At 44.5% G+C, this 20,139-nt stretch overlaps 1 protein-coding gene across 6 annotated transcripts in view; it reads left to right on the top strand.

Moving 5' to 3' along the window:
* Positions 1–20,139, top strand: part of CLASP2 (cytoplasmic linker associated protein 2) — a 378,890-nt gene that overhangs the window by 330,679 nt on the left and 28,072 nt on the right. For all 6 annotated transcript variants that reach the window (XM_032238129.1, XM_032238126.1, XM_032238125.1 and 3 more), the window contains 3 exons: positions 1,330–1,493; positions 2,146–2,224; positions 17,281–17,424. In XM_032238129.1, coding sequence (XP_032094020.1) covers positions 1,330–1,493; positions 2,146–2,224; positions 17,281–17,424 — 387 coding nt within the window. The remainder of the gene's footprint in view (positions 1–1,329; positions 1,494–2,145; positions 2,225–17,280; positions 17,425–20,139) is intronic.

The raw sequence follows: 20,139 nt of genomic DNA, 5'->3' as shown, positions 1-20,139 counted from the left end.
TTTGCCTGCACTCCGTAACAACAGTCTGTAGTTTGCTGATTTAAAGAGCAAATATAGACCCAAGATAAATGTGGAATTACAACTGAAAATCACTGCCTTATTATGAATCCTACATTTTAGAAATTGGGCAAAAGTACACCTCTTGTTAGTAGCTAGTTTCAACACAAAGTTATAATATACTCACAGTGTGATTCTTTTTTTCTACCTCATAAATTTCATTTATTGATTGATTGGGTTTTTTTGTTTGCAGTAGGAATCAAAGTATTTTTATGCCTTGCAGAAGACTTTTATTCTTATTTGAAAGTTTGATTACTAATTCAGTACAAAGTGTAACTAAATATTTATATTCAAAAAGATAAAAAAATCCCTATTGCAACTATACATTATTTAATCAACTTGCTTTCTGATTTAAGTATACCATTTTGGATCATCTTCATGATTTTATATAACTCTATTGTTTGGATATAAATACTTCTAAAAACTATGAAGATCAAGTTTCCAATTTTAAATTTCTTCATAGTCTCCAGATTCTATTCAATTACAGATTGTTATATTTTCCATAAATATTGACATTTCTGTAAAGTTAAATTGTTAGGTATGCAGAGATCCTTTGTAATACATTAATTTCATTCTTCCCTGCTTCAAATATTATAGTGATAGTCATAAATCTGTTTCATTAAAGATTTGTTGTGGCATCCTAGCTTTTTAAAATCTATATCCAGCATGTTTTCTATGCATGCAAGACTTAGTAGTAAAAATTATTTTTCAAATGGGAGAACAAGGTTTTTTATGGTTCAGACTTTATTAAATACATTTGAATTAATATATAAAGTGATGAATAGCAGAAAAATAGCATGTTTGTATGAAAAAGAGATGAATATTGTGACTGAGCAATATGAGAGAATATAAGATCTATTGAAGTAGATAATATATCACTAAAGCTGGGAAGATTTAGAGTGTTTCAGAACAGTTGTAATGAAAAGATCTAGTATACTAAAATAAATCACAGATCAAGTTCCCAAATTCAATGAAATAGAAAACACCAAAGTAAAACACCAAAGGAGGGAAGAAGAGAATTGCGCCAGTCATCACAGCATTTCTTTGCTCAGTGGTATTGCATGAAGTACTAATTTGCAGAAATACAAATATATTTCTGAATCACAGATTGTGACAAGAAACAGGAGAGAATGTTTTCCCGCTTGGCTGTGTATTATTGCCTCTTTCTGCTTCTATGTGGTACATTATTTTGTGAGTTTAACACAGGCAAGCATCAACTCCTTTTCTTCCCTGCTTTTTTCCCTTTTGTCCTCCCTTTTTTCCCTACTTCAGGTGTTCAGCATGTTTTTGGAAACTTTAGTAGATTTTATTCAAGTTCATAAAGAAGATCTACAGGATTGGCTTTTTGTGCTGCTGACCCAGCTTCTGAAAAAAATGGGTGCTGACTTGTTGGGATCGGTGCAAGCAAAAGTTCAGAAGGCTTTAGATGTGACAAGGTAATAGATTAATGTCAGCATTAAAAATACACGTTTTAAACTTTCTACATCTGTATTTCAGTTTTGCACCCTTTAGAATACAATAAAATAATCATAGCTATATATGTCATCATTTTAGAGTATAGAAAAATAATAATATGTCTGCTTTCATAATATTGTCTTTCTGGTAATGTTTATATACAATATATCTTTACAATGAATGAACCGAAATGTTTTGTCCAGTTTTAATTTTTTCAGTGTTTAAAGGTAAAGGTTCCCTCGCACATATGTGCAAGTTGTTCCCGACTCTAGGGAGCAGTGCTCATCTTCATTTCAAAGTTGAAGAGCCAGCACTGTTTGAAGACATCTTCATGGTCATGTGGCCAGCATGACTAAACGCCAAAGGCACACGTAACACTGTTACCTTCCCATTAAAGGTGGTCCCAATTTTTTTACTTGCATTTTTATGTGCTTTCAAACTGCTAGGTTGGCAGAAGCTGGGACAAGTAACGGGAGCTCACCCCATTACGCAGCACTAGGCACTTCAGTGTTTCGAAACCCGTAATTTTTATATTATCTCTCACTGCTTATCTAGATAAAGTACATGTATTTCCCGTTTTATGTCTAATTTCTGAGCATACTTTAAGTAAAATTTAATTCTATTATTTCTTAGGGAATCATTTCCAAATGATCTTCAGTTCAGTATTTTAATGCGGTTTACTGTTGATCAAACTCAAACACCAAGCCTGAAGGTAAAAACTTATAAAGCTTTTGTATCAATAATACTTTTGTCTTGTACTATACATTCTGTGTTGTTGGTTTTCAATTAGTGGGTTTGTTTGTTTTTTAAAAAAATTTCAGACAGTCAAGCCAGCACTGCAGGACCAGCTTTGTTCTTTTTGGAGCTCCAAGGTTTTTTTTTCTGAATTATTGCTTTTTTTAATCTATTGTGTAAAATTTACATTAAAATATTTCTATGCATCCATATATTGCTACTAACCTTTGCAAGGAATTTTGAGCATGCTCTTGTATACTTGATAATCAAGTGTGGTTGTTTCTTGTGGTTCTTGATGCTCTTGTGGTTGTCCTGAAACATTTGACAATGAATCCTATGAAAATTCTACAAAGTCCAACACAGTTTTAAAAAATGATATGGCTGACTAACACCAAGCTGGTTATGCAAGCTTTTTCTGTCAAGTCTCTTCTAATTTTATGTTTGTAATTTCCCAATCTCCATTTAAAAGACTGAATAGTATAACAGTAGAATTTTTTGCTGAGTTTCCTGTGATTGTAAAATATTTTTAAATCTTCAAAATTTGAGTCATTTGACTTTAAGCTTTTATTATGAATATTGGATGTTATTAGTGACACATATTCAAACATTTAGCTGTTGCTGAAAATATGTAAAAGTAGAAATATATAAAGGACAAAACTATTCTCCAGCAGATGACCAGTTGGAGAAACTTCAGGTTTGGGTATATATATTATGTACAGTGACATGTTTTGGGAAAATAACAGGCATATATATAACCACTATTTTTCTCTGTCTGGCACAGAGCTGGTATCAAAGTTACAAACAAAAACATCATATTTGATAAAATGCAATTTTATTATAAATGCTATAGAGAAATTCATGTTAACTGTTTGTAACAGTGAATCTTTAGATTTTTCTGTAGATTTAAACATAAAGGAGTAAAAATTTTAAAACTGGGGGGAGCTACATTGGGGGATCCAAGTGTGTTGGATTTGTCCTGATTAAAAAATCGTTTTAACTGTGAGTTATATCTATGTAAATCATTGAACTTTTATGTTGCTAATTGTAGATATGATAAGGTGACCAGACGTCCCGGATTTGGCGGGACAGGCACGATTTTTCATCGTTTTTCCCGCGTCCCGCCCGCTTCTCAAAAAACCCTGCTTTATTTTGGCGCTCGCTGGCTCCCCCGCCCATCAGCTGCCGCTAGCTCGCTCGTTATTTCCTCATCTATTTCTAAAAATCTAAGCCAGCCCAGCCTGCCGCTCACTGATTGGCCTGGACTCCAGCCAATCAGGGAGCTGGCTGGGATGGAAAACTTTAAGCACGCACGGGAAGTTTTCCATCCCAGCCAGCTCACTGATTGGCTGGAGTCCGCTTAGCACGCCACGTGAGTCGCAGAAGTCTCCATTTCATTTCGCGGGCGTTTGCTTTGTTTTGCTGCTTCAGCTTCACTGGTGAGTAACCGGTGGGAATTAGTAACCTGCGCGGGGTTACTGAAAACAGCCGCCGCAGCCCTCCTTCCCTTCCCTGTGTGCGAGAAAGGCGCCCGCTCGCCAGCCTGCCCAACCTTGGACTCCGGGGCAGCACCTACCCAGCGCGGCCACTGCCGCGCTGGTTCCTTCGTGCCCCTCCCACCCCTCTGCCTCCTCAGACCTCCACGCAAGAGCGGCGGAGCGAACGAGCGGCCACAGCCATCGTTGCTTTTAAATGAGGCTCCGCTCGCTGCTCATCCCGCTCCTTCTTCTTCCTCCTCCTCCTCCTCCTCCTCCTCCTCCCCTTCCGCCCTCAGCAGCAGCAACGGCAGCCGAGGAGGGAAAGGTGCACTTTGGCAGGGCTTCCACAGCGCTGTGGAAGCCCTGTCAAAACGCACCTTTCCCGCCTCGGCTGCAGCAGGGATCGTGCCTTCACTTTATCGTTCTCCTCCTCCTCCTCCCCTTCCGCCCTCAGTAGCAGAAACGGCAGCCGGGCTGGGGAAGGGGCACTTTGGCAGGGCTTCCACAGCGCTGTGGAAGCCCTGTCAAAACGCACCTTTCCTGCCTCGGCTGCAGCAGGGATCGTGCCTTCACTTTATCGTTCTCCTCCTCCTCCTCCCCTTCCGCCCTCAGTAGCAGAAATGGCAGCCGGGCTGGGGAAGGGGCATTTTGGCAGGGCTTTCACAGCGCTGTGGAAGCCCTGTCAAAACGCACCTTTCCTGCCTTGGCTGCAGCACGGATCGTGCCTTCACTTTATCTTTCTCCTCCTCCTCCTCCCCTTCCGCCCTCAGTAGCAGAAACGGCAGCCGGGCTGGGGAAGGGGCACTTTGGCAGGGCTTCCACAGCGCTGTGGAAGCCCTGTCAAAACGCACCTTTCCCGCCTCGGCTGCAGCAGGGATCGTGCCTTCACTTTATCTTTCTCCTCCTCCTCCTCCCCTTCCGCCCTCAGTAGCAGAAACGGCAGCCGGGCTGGGGAAGGGGCACTTTCGCAGGGCTTCCACAGCGCTGTGGAAGCCCTGTCAAAACGCACCTTTCCCGCCTCAGCTGCAGCAGGGATCGTGCCTTCACTTTATCTTTCTCCTCCTCCTCCTCCCCTTCCGCCCTCAGTAGCAGAAACGGCAGCCGGGCTGGGGAAGGGGCACTTTCGCAGGGCTTCCGCCGCGCCCCCAAGAACCGCTGACCTCGCGCCGCCGCTTCTTCTTCCCCGGCCTTCCCAGTTAGCTTGCTTGAAGCTCCGAGGAGGCGGGAGGAGGGTTGCAGGAGTGGAAGTGGGGGGAGGTCTCCCCGGCCGGGTAGAGCTGAGAGGCTGCCGGCCCCTTTCGCAGGAAAGTTAACTTTTCTTGGCGAAATCCTGCCCCCCCCCCGCGTGGGTGAGTGGTCGGCTGTCCTCTTCCCGTAAGCCGCCCGGAGTTACCTGTGTGTGAGCAAATGCCCTATGCATTTGCGTGTGTGCGCTGGAGAGAGAGTGAAAAAGAGAGGGAGAAATAATTATATTAATTAGATAGATCAATCTTTCTCCACCTTGGAGACTTGAAAGTGTGTGGACTTCAACTCCCAGAAAGGGAGTTGGGAAAAAGGGAGAAAGGAGGAGAGAATGAAAGGAAGATGGAAAGAAGAAAGAGGTAAGGAGAGGAGGATGGAAAGGAGAGAAAGAGGGGAAGAGAGGGTAGAAAGGGGAAGAGGAAGAGCAGGAGTAGGAGAAAGGTAAGGGAAGAAGGAAGGGGAAGGAGAGGAGGAAGGAGGAAAGTAGAGAAGGGAGGGAGGGAGAAAGGAAAGGGAAAGGAAAGGAGGATGGAAGGGAGAGAAAAGGAAGGAGAGAGGGTAGGAAGGGAAAGAGGAAGAGCAGGAGCAAAGGAGAGGTAAGGGAAGAAGGAAGGGGAAGGAGAGGAGGAAGGAAGAAAGTAGAGAAGGGAGAGAGGGTGAAAAGAAAGAGGTAAGGAGAGGAGGATGGAAAGGAGAGAAAGAGGAGGAGAGAGGGTAGGAAGGGGATGAGGAAGAGCAGGAGTAGGAGAAAGGTACAGGAAGAAGGAAGGGAAAGGAGAGCAGGAAGGAAGAAAGTAGAGAAGGGAGGAAGGGAGAAAAGAAAGGGAAAATAAGGTGGTGTTATAACAGGAGGAAGGGATGGTAAACAAAGCAACCCAAACTGTATATTATAACCTATTAAATGAAATAATAAATGTATAAGAATGATAAATGTTAAAACACTTGTAACCAAATGACATGCTATATGTGATGATGGGTTTTTTTCTTTTTGTTTTGTTTTGTTTTTATTGTTGTGGGTATGTGTCGTCTATGTAACAAAAAAAATAAAAAAGTTGATAGGCAAGAGGAAGGAGGAAGGAAGGAAAAAAGAAAAAGAGGGAGAGAGGAAAGAAGAAAAGATGGAACTAGAAAGGAAAGAAGGGAGGGAGGGAGGAAAGGGGAAGACAGGGAAAGAGCAGAAAGACAGAGAAGGTGAAGGTAGATAGGCAGAAGGAAGGAAGAAGGAAGAAATAGGAAAGGAGGGAAGGAGGAAGGAACAGAAGCGAAGAGGAAGAGAGAAATGGAAAGAGCAGAAAGACAGAGAAGGTAGATAGGCAAAAGAAATGAAGCTGAAAGAATGGAAGGAGGAAGGAAGAGAAAAAGGAGGAAGGGAGTGAGTGAGGAAAGAAGAGAGGATGGAAGGAGAAAGGAAGGAAGAGAGGGAAAGAGCAGAAGACAGATAAGGTGAAGGTAGAGGAATGAAGGAAGAAGTGAGGAGTCTCGAGGAGGGGGAAAACATTTAGTGACTAAAGTTACAATGGCATTGAAAAAAGTGACTGATGACCATTTTTCACACTTAGCGACTGTTGCGACCATTTTTCACACTTAGCGACCGTTGCAGCATCCTCATGGTCACGTGATCAAAATTTTGTTTGGCAACAGATTTGTATTTATGCTGGTTTCAGTGTCCTGGGTGACCTTTTGACAAAAAAATTTTTTTTTAATCAAGCCCCCCCCCCCCCCCCCAGTCAAAGGCGTCCTTCTTTTCCAATCTGAAAATCTGGTCACCTTAAGATTTGAGGATATATGTGTTTGCATTTGCACACAAATTTCCAAATATATGAAACTCTAATACAATGCTATAACATTGATCAGAAATATTTCTAAATATGGAAAATGATACTACTACTTAATTTTATAAAGTGAAAGCAGAAAAATATACCGTAACTCTTATTTCTAAATAAACAAAATTTATATTATGTTTGATGTTTGATGTTTGAATTTATTTGTATGCCGCCCTTTTCCCTGAAGGGACTCAGGGCGGCTCACAACTCAAAAGGGAGGGGAAATACAGACAGAGTTACAAAAAACATAAAAAACCATACATAGTTAAAAGCACAACAATCATACCATTCGAAGTGGGGCAGCAAGTCTTTAGCCCCAGGCCTGTCGGAACAGCCAGGTTTTAAGGGCTATGCGGAAGGCCTGGAGGGTGGTTTATATTCTGAAAGTAAGCAAACTTCAGTAATGTTTTCTAATTTTTCACAACGCTCATGTTAGAAATGGACTCCATGGACTGCAAAATAGAGAGAGTAACAAAAATAGTGTAGATGGCAACAAAAATAGTGTCAACAACAACTATTAAGAATCTATTCAATATAAAAAGCTAGATTAAAAACTAAAATTCCCTCAGGAATCTTTTATTAATAAACTATGAAAGTGTTGTGCGTATATGTGATAGATAATGCTGATGCCACTCTTGGCAGACATGTTAATTTTTTTTTAGTTAGCACTGCTTAATGGAATATAGTTTTTCCTATGGCACTTTTTATTGTTTTTGGCAATTGTCAGGAAGATATTTTCTTTTTGTGTAGTGTTCTCAGTCGTTAGGTATCAGGTAGCCTCTAAATTGTATGTATGTATGTACGTATGTATGTATGTATGTATGTATAAATAAATAAGTAAGTAAGTAAGTAAGTAAGTAAGTAAGTAAGTAAGTAAGTAGGCAAATAATACCCAATCCATCTTCCCTTAAGTTCTCTCAACAGAGAGATAGGACTATTACATTATGTCATACTTTTATGCACTGTTTCACATAACTACCTTTATCTCATGAGACTTAAATTGGATGAAACTGATCACATAGGATAGAGTGATTGCTTAACTGAAGAATCTACATACACATAATCCTTGACTACAAAGTAATGGAGCCTTCTCATTAAGGTTGCATATGTGATACTTAAGTGAAATCGCCGTAGGGGAGGTCCAGAATGGGCGTTGGTACCTACCTGATACGCCCTTTCTCAGGGCGGTGGAGACATCATCCAGGCATGGGTATAACTCCATCAGGATCCAATACGACTGTGTCTACAAGTATTAAAGCCACGTCCATGAAGCTCCTCCCCAGAAATAGATGAAGGAGTGACTTGTAGACCACTGAGTAAGTAATCTGGAATGATAGAAATTATCTCTCCCCAAGAAACATAGTAGAAAGGAAAAGGCAATAAGTCAAAGAAACAGGGTGGGGCTGGATGATGTCTCCACCGTCCTGAGAAAGGGCGTATCAGGTAGGTACCAAAGCCCATTCTCCAGTAGGTGGAGACATCATCCAGGCATGGGACATACCAAAGCCCACAGTCCCATTGGGAGGGAAAGAATAAGAAAGGAAACCTAAGTGACAACGACATGCTGCAGCACACGCCATCCGAAGGAAGCATCAGCTGAGGCGTATCTATCGAGCTTGTAGTGTCGGATGAACGGAGAAATTGAGGTCCATGTAGCCACTTGGCAAATTTTGTCCAACAAAGCTTGCAACGACCAAGCTGCAGAGGTGGCTGTGCTTCGTGTAGAGTGTGCCATGATATGAGGTGGCACAGGCAGAGTGAGTGGGGAATACGCCCTAGAAATAGCTGTCCGCACCAAACGACCAATGTCCAGAGAGGAGGCCTTGGAACCTCTCTTACCTCCAGGCTGGAACTTGACGAAAAGAGCCTCAGATTGCCTGAAAGAAGCAGTTCGTTTAATATAAAGGCATAAAGCACGACGTACATCAAGGTAATGCCTCTTACGTTCCAGTCTGTGTGATGGCTGAGGACAGAAGTCGGGAAGCACCAGTTCCTGGGTTCCATGGAATACAGAATTTACCTTAGGTACAAAGGCCTGGTCAAGCCGAACGACTATCTTATCCAGATGAAAGATGCATAAATCTTGTCTGATGGACAAGGCCGCCAACTCGGAAACTCGCCTCGCTGAAGTAATGGCTACAAGGAAAACCACTTTTAATGTCAAAACATGCAAGGACACAGAATGCAAAGGCTCAAATGGAGACTGAGTTAAGAATTCCAGGACTTTGGAGACATCCCAGGTAGGGAATCTGTGTATTGTCGGTGGCTTGATGTTTGTGGCACCTCTCAAGAAACGATGAATCAGAGGTTCATGATAGAGAGACTGAGCAGAAGCCAGAGAAAGGACAGAGGACAGGGCCGCAATCTGTCGGCAAAGTGTGTTCGGTGAAAACCGTAGGTCAGCCCCCACTGCAGAAATTGGAGAATATGAGGAACAGAAGCCTCAAGAGGAACAACACCCTTTGAGTGACACCGAATGGAGAATTGTCCAAGTGGCATCATCAATGCGATTAGCAGAAGGATGTCTGGAGGCTTGAATTGTTCGAATGACCTCCACAGACAGGTTTGCAGTCCTTAGAGCTTCCCGTTCAACCTCCAAGCAGTGAAACACAACCACAGAAGGTCTGGCTGTTGGAACGCCCCTTGGAGGAGCAGCCAGGGGAACTGGGGCAGTTGCCATGGAGGAGCTACTGAGAGGTTTATGAGGTTGGCAAACCAGGGTCTGCAGGGCCACCGAGGAGCAATCAGGATTAGATCTGCCCTTTCCACCAGTAGTTTTCATACCACCCTCTGAATGAGTGGGGTAGAAGGAAAGGCATAGAGAAGGCCCTGAGGCCAGCCGCTCCCCAGAGCATCCACGCCCTCCGCTCCTGGCATCACATAGCGAGTGAAGTACCTTGGTAACTGAGGGTTGTCCTGGGAGGCAAAGAGGTCGAGAACTGGAAGGCTGAACCTGACTGGCAGTTGTTGGAAGATGCGCTGATGTACTCTGCTGGATCCATGTGCATGCAGCTGAGGTCGTCTGCCTGAGTGTCTTGGACCCTCGATATGTGCTCAGCCCTGAGCGACAACAGGTGGGTTTCCACCCAAAATATCAGTTGGAAAGACAGAGTCATTAGATGACGGGATTTTGTCCTCCCCCTGCCGGTTTATGTGTGCTTTGGTGGTGGTATTGTTCGTAAGGACAAGCACGTGCGCATTGGTCACAAAACAGTGGAATCGAAGGAGGGCAAGAAACACAGCTTTCAACTCCAGCCAGTTAATACTGTTCCTCTGGTTGGAGCGTGACCAAAGACCTTGGGCCATGTGTGGCCAAATGTGAGCTCCCCAGCCTTGCAGACTTGCGTCCATAGTTAGTGTGATGCATGGGGGTTCGCAAAAAAGAGACCCTTGTGTCATGGCAGGGGAGAGCCACCAGCATAGGGATCGCCTTACCTCTGAGGTCAGACGGATTCTGTTTGAAGAGCAACTGCAGTTTGCCTTCTGATACGGGAGCAGAAACCATTGGAGCTGGCGACTGTGGAACCTGGACTATGGCATGATGAGGAAAGCAAACACCATCTTGCCCAAGACTTGAGACAGTTGGATGAGCGGAACCGCCTCTTGGTCATGGACAGATGAGACCATGTCGTGAATGCTCACCTGTCTCTGGGGATAAGAATACCTGTTTCAGAGAAGTGTCTATTACTGCCCCCAGATGCGTGAGATGAATCGTGGGCTGCAGATGACTCTTCTTCAAGTTGATCAGAAATCCGTGGTCCTCTAGGGTCCGAAGGGTGAGCTGGACATCCCGGAGGGCCTGATGCGATGACCTGGATAGTAACAAAATATCATCAAAATAATGAGAATTCTAACCGGCATAGATCTGAGATAGGCGGCCAGAGCAGCCAGAATCTTAGTAAAAACCCTCGGGGCTGATGATGAGCCAAATGGAAGTGCTCGGTATTGGAAGTGGTTCCCATTGTAAGAAAAATGTAGGAATTCCCTGTGATCTGGAAGAATGGGATATGGCGGTATGCCTCTGTGAGATCAATAGAGAAGAGAAGGTCATTGGGCCAAATGCTCTCCAGAATGGACAACAGAGAGTGCATTTTCAACCTCCTGTAGACTATAAATCTGTTTAGAAATTTGAGGTCAAGGATTGCTCTCCAACCCCCCAAAGACTGAGGCACTATAAAGAGACGGGAATAAAAAACCTGCCCTCGTTGCTACCTCCTTGATAGCCTGAATTTGGAGGAGATGCCCGATAGCTAGTTCAATCAGATGTCTTTTGGAAATGTCCCTGGAGACGGGACAAGGTACAAAAGTCTGCAGGGGGCTGGAAAGAAATTCCATGGCCAGGTCAAAATGGATGGTACGCCTGATCCAGGAGTCGCTGGTGATATCATCCCAGCGATCAGCGAAGGCGGACAGACGTGTCCCAATAGGGAGATGGTCAGAAATTTCACTTCTGCTTCCGAAAGGTATGGTTTGAACTGCCCTTGAAGGGCTTCCTATAGGAGACCTGCTGGGAGTTCCGGTTGGACCTGTCCTGGAACTGATGGTGTTGTCTCGGGGGAGACTGGAACTGAGGATGGGGGTAGGCAAATCCCCCATCCATCCCACGAAAGGATGACCTGCAGAAGAAAGAAGAGGGTTTGGGGTCAGACTTGCGGTTTGCAGAAGGAAGCATCTTGCACTTGTCCTTGGACTTTACCAAGAGAGGCTCCAGAGGAGGACTAAAGAGCTGGCCGGGTGAGAAGAGCGAGGAAGCCAATCGCCACTTTTCTCTGGCTTCCGCCTGCCACTGCTTCAGCCAAAGAAGATACCTCGTGCTGATGTTAGAAGCCATGGACCTGGAAGAGAAATGTGCCGCATCCAGAGAGGCATCTGCCGCATACTCCATTGCCGCCTTGAGCTTGTTGATATCCTGGTGAGCTCGGGAATCTCCAGGAGGGATCCTGTCCTGCATCTGCTTTAACCAACGAAGGGTGGCCCTGTTAAAAAATGAAGCAGAAGAGGCGGCCTTGACTGCCCATGCGGCGGACTGATGGCCCTTTACCAGTGACTGCTCAAAACGTTTGTCCTCAGGGCAGAGAGCATCTTCTGGAGCAGTGGTGGCTGCGTTAGGCGATGACAAGGAAACCACTGACAGATCAATGGAAGGAACCTCCAAAAGTTTAGAGAGCTCTGGGCTGACATTATACAGCTGTTTGTCCAGAGTGGAAGGAAGGGGCCTTGACCCTGGAGAAGCCCACTGATTTTGAATCACCTCCAGAAACAGTTTCGGGGAAGGAACTATGTCCTTCTCAATGGGAAGGCATGAGAAGAGGGGGTCAGTGGTATCTGACCTGTCTGCCTCCAAGGAGGAGGATGGTTTAGAAGCCGGAATACCAAAAACCTTCTTGGCTTTAAACAAGAGGGAACAAAACAAGGCAGGCTTGAATAGGCCCAAAAAGGCAGAAGGAGCAGGGGTCAAGTCCTCATCCTCTGACAGGTCAGAATCCCGAGTGACCTGCTCCTCAATGTCAACAGCAGGAGGCTGAGAAATGCTCGCAGAAGCAGCCCCTTGGGCCTGGTTAGAACAACCCCTCTTAGATTTGTTGGAAGACCAGCAATGAGGCGTAGCAGCAGCAGGAGGCTGATGCTGAAGGCCTGCAGCAATGCCCTGCTCAATGGCAGCTGCTATGAAGTCAGCCATATCATCACGGTTGATGTGACAGCCCTGGGGGCAGGGGAACCCACATCTATGTCCGGGGTGATGCTGCCATCCCCTTCAGAATCTGAATCCCCTTGAAATCCAATCCCATCCTCATTGTTTAAGGGAGATGCTGCGGGGAAGACATCCCCATCAGTATCAGTGAAGAGGTCCTCCATAGGGTTGAAATTAGTTGGAGAAGAAACCCTAGGAGTGGGGACAGGAGTAGACCAATGATTGGTCTTGGAAGTGGCCTTTCTTGGAGCCAGGAGCAGGGGCCTTGTCAGTAGCTGCACTGGGAGTGGTAGTTTCCTGGGCCTCCTGAGGAGGAGCAGGCCTAGGGGCCTTGGCAGGCTTGGTAGCAGAAGGCTTGGAATGGCCTCTCTTTTTACTCCTAGGCTCAGAGGGGACTGGAGCAGAAGGGGCAACTGGACTGGGTGAATCTCCCCCCTTGGGAATGGTTCCATTGGTTGCCATTACTCACAATAACTCTTCTAACCAGCAGGGATCTTGCGAAGTGCTGTAGAAGGCTTCCTGCCCAAACAAAATGGATGCTGCTGTTTTCGTGCCCAAATTAACTGCCTTTGGTTAGTAGACCAGGGCCTGAGAAAGGGCTGAGGTGGCGAGCTGACCAGGCAGTTTTACTGCCCATCAAGCGCTCCAGCGCGAGCAGAGAGATCAGGAGCCAAAGGAGGGGTGTGTGGAGGCTTGGAAGGCGATTCCTGTGGCCTCCACGATTAAAGGAGCCTCCAACGGCATGTGCGGCCGCCACGATTATCCCTGAGGTGCAAAAACCTTTTTCAGAGACTTGGGCTCTTTCAGGCAGCGCGGCACCTGCGAGTGGCTAGTGCTTGTTCGGGCAGCGCGGCAGCGCTGAGCGGCAATAGGGGAGCTTGAGGCGAACCTCGTAGGCTGGCCACAAGGCTGTTAGCTGCTGAGGCAGCCAAACCAGAGGGGGACAAAAGCCTCATAAAGGCTGAAACGCTTTAAAGAGCGGAGGCCTGATTAATAGCAATTTAGGAGGAAGCCAACTGAGAAGCATTTGAAGATATTTTGAAGGATTTTTAGAGAAAGGTAAAGGAAATTAGCAAGGTTTGATTTGGTTTGGTTTATTGGATTTATATGCCGCCCTTCTCCCAAGGACTCAGGGCGGCGTACAACATTAAAAAAAAACACATATTACAAAAGTTTTAAAAAATTAAATAGAATATCCAAAACAAACCCAACTAAGATTAACAACAACATTTTTAAAAAGATTCGATTAAAATTAACACTAATCAATAATTTGTTTTGTTTTGTTCAGGCCAGGCTGGCTTGCTGGAAAAACCAACTTTTTAGGGCGCGTTGGAAGGACCGGAGGTCAGGGATTATACGAAGCTCCGGGGGCAGCTCATTCCAGAGGGAAGGCGCTCCCACAGAGAAGGCTCTCCCCCTGGGGGTCGCTAGCCGACACTGTCTGGCCGATGGCACCTTGAAGAGGCCAACTTTGTGGGATCGCATTGGACGGTGGGAGGCTACCAGTGGCAGTAGGTGGTCTCGCAGGTATCCTGGGCCTGAGCCATGGAGCGCTTTAAAGGTCATAATTACTACCTGGAATTGCACCCGGAAGACAACCGGCAACCAATGCAGGCTGCCTAAAAGGGCCCTCTCTGAAGGGGCTAAAATTTATCCCCCTATCATCAAAGATGGAACAAGATGCACAAATCGGGATGACGGAAACCACAGCCACTCAGTTTTGGAGGGATTGAGCTTGAGCCTGTTCCTCCCCATCCAGATCCGCACAGCCTCCAGGCATCGGGACATCACGTTGAGGGCATCATTTGGGAGGTTTGGGGTAGAGATGAAAAGTTGGGTATCATCAGCATATTGATGATACCATACCCCAAAACCACGGATGATCTCACCCAGTGGTTTCATATATATGTTGAACAGGAGGTGTGAGAGAACCGACCCCTGGGGCACCCCACAAATGACACACCTCGGGGTCAATCCCTGCCCTCCAGCCAACACAAACGGTGACCTATCTAACAGGTAGGAGGAGAACCACCGTAAAACGGTGCCCCCCACTCCCGACTCCCCGAGTTGTCGCAGTAGGATACCATGGCTGATGGTATCCAAAGCTGCTGAGAGGTCTAATAAAACCAGGAAGAGGAGCAGCCCCTGTCCCAGGCCCGCCAGAGATCATCAACCAACGTGACCAATGCCGTCTCCATGCTGTATCCGGGCCTGAAACCCGACTGAAACAGATCCAGGTAAACAGCTTCATCCAGGTACTAGGGAAGCTGACATGCTACCACACTCTCGACAACCTTCGTTACAAAGCGAAGGTTGGAGACCGGACGATAATTGGCTAAAGAAGCTGGGAGCAGGGAAGGCTTCTTAAGGAGGGGCCTCACCACCGCCTCCTTCAAGGCGGTGGAAAAGAACCCCTCTCACAACGAACCATTGGTAATCGCCTGGAGCCAGCCTCATGTCACCTCCCGGGAAGCCAAGACTAACCAAGAGGGACACGGGTCCAGCACACAAGTGGCAGCACTGAGTCTCCCCATAATCCTGTCCATGCCCTCAGGGGTCACAGGGTCAAACTCATCCCAGATGGTCTCCACAAGATTCATCCCCGTCGACTCGCCCGAATCTACCCAGTCAGAATCCAAGCCTGTCCGGATCTGAGTGATTTTATCCTGCAGATACTGAACAAATTCTTCAGCCCTACCCTTCAAGGGGTCTTTCCCAGTTCCTTGGTTAAGTAAGGAGCGGGTCACCCTAAAGGAGAGATAGGAAGACACAGCTAATCAAAGGATCGACTGAGTCTATTTTTGGGGAGGCGCTTTGTGGGCGTGGCTTTAATACTTGTAGACCAAGTTGTATTGGAATCCTGATGGAGTCAAACCCATGCCTGGATGATGTCTCCACCTACTGGAGAAGGCCTAGCAAATACTAAAACTGCCTGCTTCCTAATACTTCCTTCCCCCACTTCCCTGATACCCCATGCTCCACCTCCAGTCCCTCAAGATCCCCACAGCTCTTGGACCTGCTTTCTCCTAACAGGATCTGCATAAGCATTCCCCCACACAAAACTTTCTGCAGGTCTTAGGCTTGCTTCCCACCCCACTTGACCCATCTCCTCCCTCATTACCCATCATAGACCATTTTAAGATCTCCAGAACTCCAGACATGTAGAATTGTGGCTACAACAAAATGGCAGCTGCTTTCTGTATGCAGTCAAATGCCAAGGGAAAAGTGGTCTTAACAAGATCTGTGCAGTTTTGCACAAAACTTCAGAGCGTTCTGCAGTGCTAAGCAGACTGCATTAGGAAAGCAGAGCAGACAGCAGCTGCGTCGCAGAAGCACCTGCCATTCCTTGCAGCTGCTTCTAACCACACAACCAGGGGCACTGAGGGATGGAGTGGCTTGCGAAGGATGTGAGCACCTGAGCTTTAGAGATCTTCAAACTATTAAGTGCATGATGGGGATATGTAGGAGGCTCAAGGCCTGCAGTGACCCAGTAGGGCAGAATGAAGGAGAAAGACCGGAAAGTGGTGGGGGAGGTATACTGCAGGGTTCCTGCTGTGAATCCTTAAGTGTGAATGACAGTGTGGGTCTGCTGCAGCAGTAACTTCAAAATGGGATTTTTAGTGGCTATTGGGATGTCTATTGTATGTAAGGACTACATTTTTTTAAAATTAGATTATTTGTGCCAAAACCGCATATCTTTGAAAATAAACTTACTGTGTTCATTATTACATTTAGCAATATTATTGTTGTTTATTTATTTATTTATACACACACACACACACGTTACATGTTTATTATGGAATATCTATTATTTAAAAAGTAACATGCTGAATTGAATTGATCATCTAGTCCACTGTTCTGTTTTTAACCAGAACCAGCTAGAAGCCTGTAGATAACTTATATACAAGACCTAAGGGCAACAGTCTTCTCAGATTATTTTACTCATTACATTGAATTCAAATATATTTAGTGCACCCCAAAATACTTTTTATATTTTATTGTGTTTACTAATCTAGGTGAAATGTTAATATATACTACTAGTCCATATATGATATGCCATACGCTAAATAAATAAATTCTTCCAGCTGCACATAGGCAGAACTTCTCTGTAGTGGATGGCTCCCAGCTACCAAAAAGCTACTATTGTAAATAATTTTGCCTTGTGTGAATTCCACTGAGCTAGTGATGTCTTACATGTAAGATTATATTTGAGGAATTTTTTGATGTAAATATACAAAATGGTTAAAACAGTCATGTAAAAAATTGATATCAATAATGTATATGTTTCATATGGATAAGATAATTATATTTTGAATCTTGGTGTTGCTGTGAATGTGTTTCCCACCTATGTCTCTCAGAAATTGAACATTCATAATATGTATGTAAAGGACAACGGCTAATTGGATCATTTTAGTAGAATATTTAATTAAATTTATATACCAGAATTACATTTAAATTTAGAAAAAAACTGGAAGTATGCAGAAATATTTTCTGTAGTTCTTTGCCTTTCTTCGCCGTAATCTTTAAAGTTCTTTGAATTATTTATTTTACATTTTGAATCCAAAATATGCTTTTGAATTATACAGGTGCTACTGATGTGGATCCTTTCAGCTGATTCACTAAAATGCTGTTTTTTATCCAATCCACTGATTTGCTGTTCTAAAATATATAATTTCTGAATTGCTACTATGTGCATCAAGTAGCATTGCTATGTGGTTCTCAAGTAAAATAATTCCATTCTCATATGTTTGTCATTAGATATTATACTTTTCTGTATATTTGATTCTTTTTATTTTTACAGGTGAAAGTTGCAATCCTTAAATACATAGAGACACTTGCACAACAGATGGACCCAGGAGATTTTGTAAATTCCAGTGAAACTCGCCTGGCTGTATCTCGAATTATTACTTGGACAACAGAACCCAAAAGTTCAGATGTTAGGAAGGTATTTCAAATTATGTTAACATGAGTAAAGTTATTTCTTAAAAACTTTTATTTATCTTTTGTTGTATTGAATTCTACATTAATATTTTAATTTCAATAAAATGATATTGATTATCCATAATAATTTTGAAAAAAATCTTCATGTGTTTGTTGAGTTTTGTGAAGGACAATAACCAAGTAGAATTTTGACCTAATGTAATGTAAACAGATGAATTTAAAACATGCACATTTCTATTCAACTTATTTGAAAATTCATTTGCCAATATACCAAAAAGTGGGTGGAAATGTTTGTGCAGTGTTGCTGGTCCTTTGGTGAATAGCAGCCGGACCGCAGCAGTGGGGTCCTTTTACAGTACTGAACCCCACCACTTCTATCTTTGTCATTGCCCATCTCTTTTGTCTCTTTTTCACAGTGCAGGAGTCAATAGGCAGAGCTGGCACATGAGAGGACACCTATCTGTACTCCTCTCAGGCTCCACCTGATGCGTTTTTCTTGTTTTCCTCCTCTAAACCTAGGTGCATGTTATGGTTAGGTGTGTCTTGTACTGTGAAAAATATGGTATTTGCCAACTGCCTACACATTTAGAGTATTTGCAAGAAAAAAACCACAGCCAGGTAATAACTTATTGAATGTATATTGCAATATATATATTAATTGTCATTAATGAAGGGAGAGAGAGTGAAAGATCAAACCTCTGTGTGAGAGAGAGAGACAGAGAGAGCACCCCGCCACCAGCCCTGGTATATGGTAACTCTCTGAGGTTGGATCAGATCTCTCTCTCTCTCTCTGTCTCTCTCTCTCTCTTACACACACACACGTCCCTCACACACCCTCCAAGGCAGCTACATCCCTTCTCTAACTTGCTTTCCTGCTGCACATGCAGGACAAGAAAAGTAGTCTGTGTGACCATGGTAAAAAAAATACCAGAAAATGCCTTCCAACTTCTCGCAAAAAAAAAAAGCTCACAAAGTTGGAAGTAGTCCTACAAACTATTTTTCTTGCCCTGCATGTGGCAGTGGAGAATGGAGCAGGAAAGCAGGTTAATGGAGGGATGTGGCTGCCTTGGGAGGGGTGGGGTTAGATCTCTCTCTCTCTCTCTCTCTCTCTCTCTCTCTCTCTCACACACACACACACACACACACACACACACACACACACAGAGAGAGACCGTCCTTTGGGAGATCTGCACAGACACACAGATTGCAAAGCTGAAAGCTTCAAATACAGCATTTGTGGGATCTGTGTGCACTGAGATCCCAAGTAAAGAATGCCAGGAAAAGGGGGGATTTTGCCTCTTATCCTGTTCAGAGTCTGCTGCACCTCAGAACAGAGTAAGAGGAAGAAAAATCCCCCTCCCCATTTTCAAACCATTTGCAAAAATGCCTTCAATGCCTGGAATATGCTGAAGGCTTGGAATGGTGCGTTTTTTCAAACAGCTTGAAAATGGGGAGGGGGGATTTTCCTTCCTCTCACCCTGTTCTGAGGCTCAGCACAGACTCAGAACAGGATAAGAAGCAAAATCCCCCCTCCCCATTTTCAAGCGGTTTGCAAAAACACCCCATAACGAGCCTTCAATGTGAATATATGCAGGTGTGAAGCAACCTCCCGTAGGCATGGAAATCCATACACCTGGGATGAAGAAGCTCTGTGAGGAGACACCTCTGCTGAAGTGCAGGAAATCCCCTCCTCCACTTGCAGATCATCCTTTCAAAGAGGAGTTTCAGCAGGATGAAGAGGTGGCTGGAGGCGCCGTTTGTGTCACCTTCATCCTGGTGAAACTCCTCTTTGAAAGGACGATCTGCAGGTGGTGGGGGAGATTTCCTGCACATCGGCAGCGGCGTCACCTCGCAAGACTTCTTCCAATGTCCCGTGTATGGATTTCCATGCCTTCCTTTTCTGTTCCATGGATGGAATTGCCTGCTGTGACTGTCACTATTAGATGAGGAGGGCATGAGGCATGTGGGGTGTATTGCTTGGCCTCCAGCTTCTTTTGCAACTGCAATTGGCTGCAAAAGTGACCATACTTGCTGGAGGCAGAGGCCTGAGTGGCACTCGCGAATCAGCTGTTTTGTGAATGGAGCAGCTCAGCTGATCTGATTAAGGCATTGAGAAGCCCTGAAGGGGAAGGGAAGGGCTGCCTCCTATGTTGGTCATGCCCACCCCTTCACTGGGGCTTATTTTCGGGGCATATATTTAGGTCCACCCCAAAAATCAGGCTTGGCCTTATTTTCAGGACATGTCGTATGTTTGGGAAAACACGGTAGTATTATGTAATATTGGTAAACGTAATCAGAATGTCAAGTATAAGCTAGATGGTATTGATCTAGCAGATGACTCTCATTTTGTCAAGGACTTAGGTGTACTTATTTCTGATGACCTATGTTCCAAAGTTAATTGTAACAGCATTGCTAAACAAGCATTAAGAGTTGTAAATTTAATTTTGCGAAACTATTTTTCTGGAAACATTGTATTACTAATTAGACCTTATAAAACTTATGCTAGACCAATCTTAGAGTATTATTTACCTGTTTGGAATCCCTATCATATATCTAACATCAGTGCAATCGAGAGGATTCACAATATATTTCACAAGGAAAAAAAGTCTTCTATACACAATAGAACTCCCTATGCTATTCTCGAAATTATCAGTTTGGATAATTTAGAACTGTGTCACTTGCAGTTAGACCTAGGTATTGCATACAAAATTATACATAG

Source organism: Thamnophis elegans, chromosome Z, assembly GCF_009769535.1.
Source record: "Thamnophis elegans isolate rThaEle1 chromosome Z, rThaEle1.pri, whole genome shotgun sequence".
Taxonomy (NCBI): Eukaryota; Metazoa; Chordata; class Lepidosauria; order Squamata; family Colubridae; genus Thamnophis; species Thamnophis elegans.
This window is presented reverse-complemented; position numbering and strand designations above follow the sequence as displayed.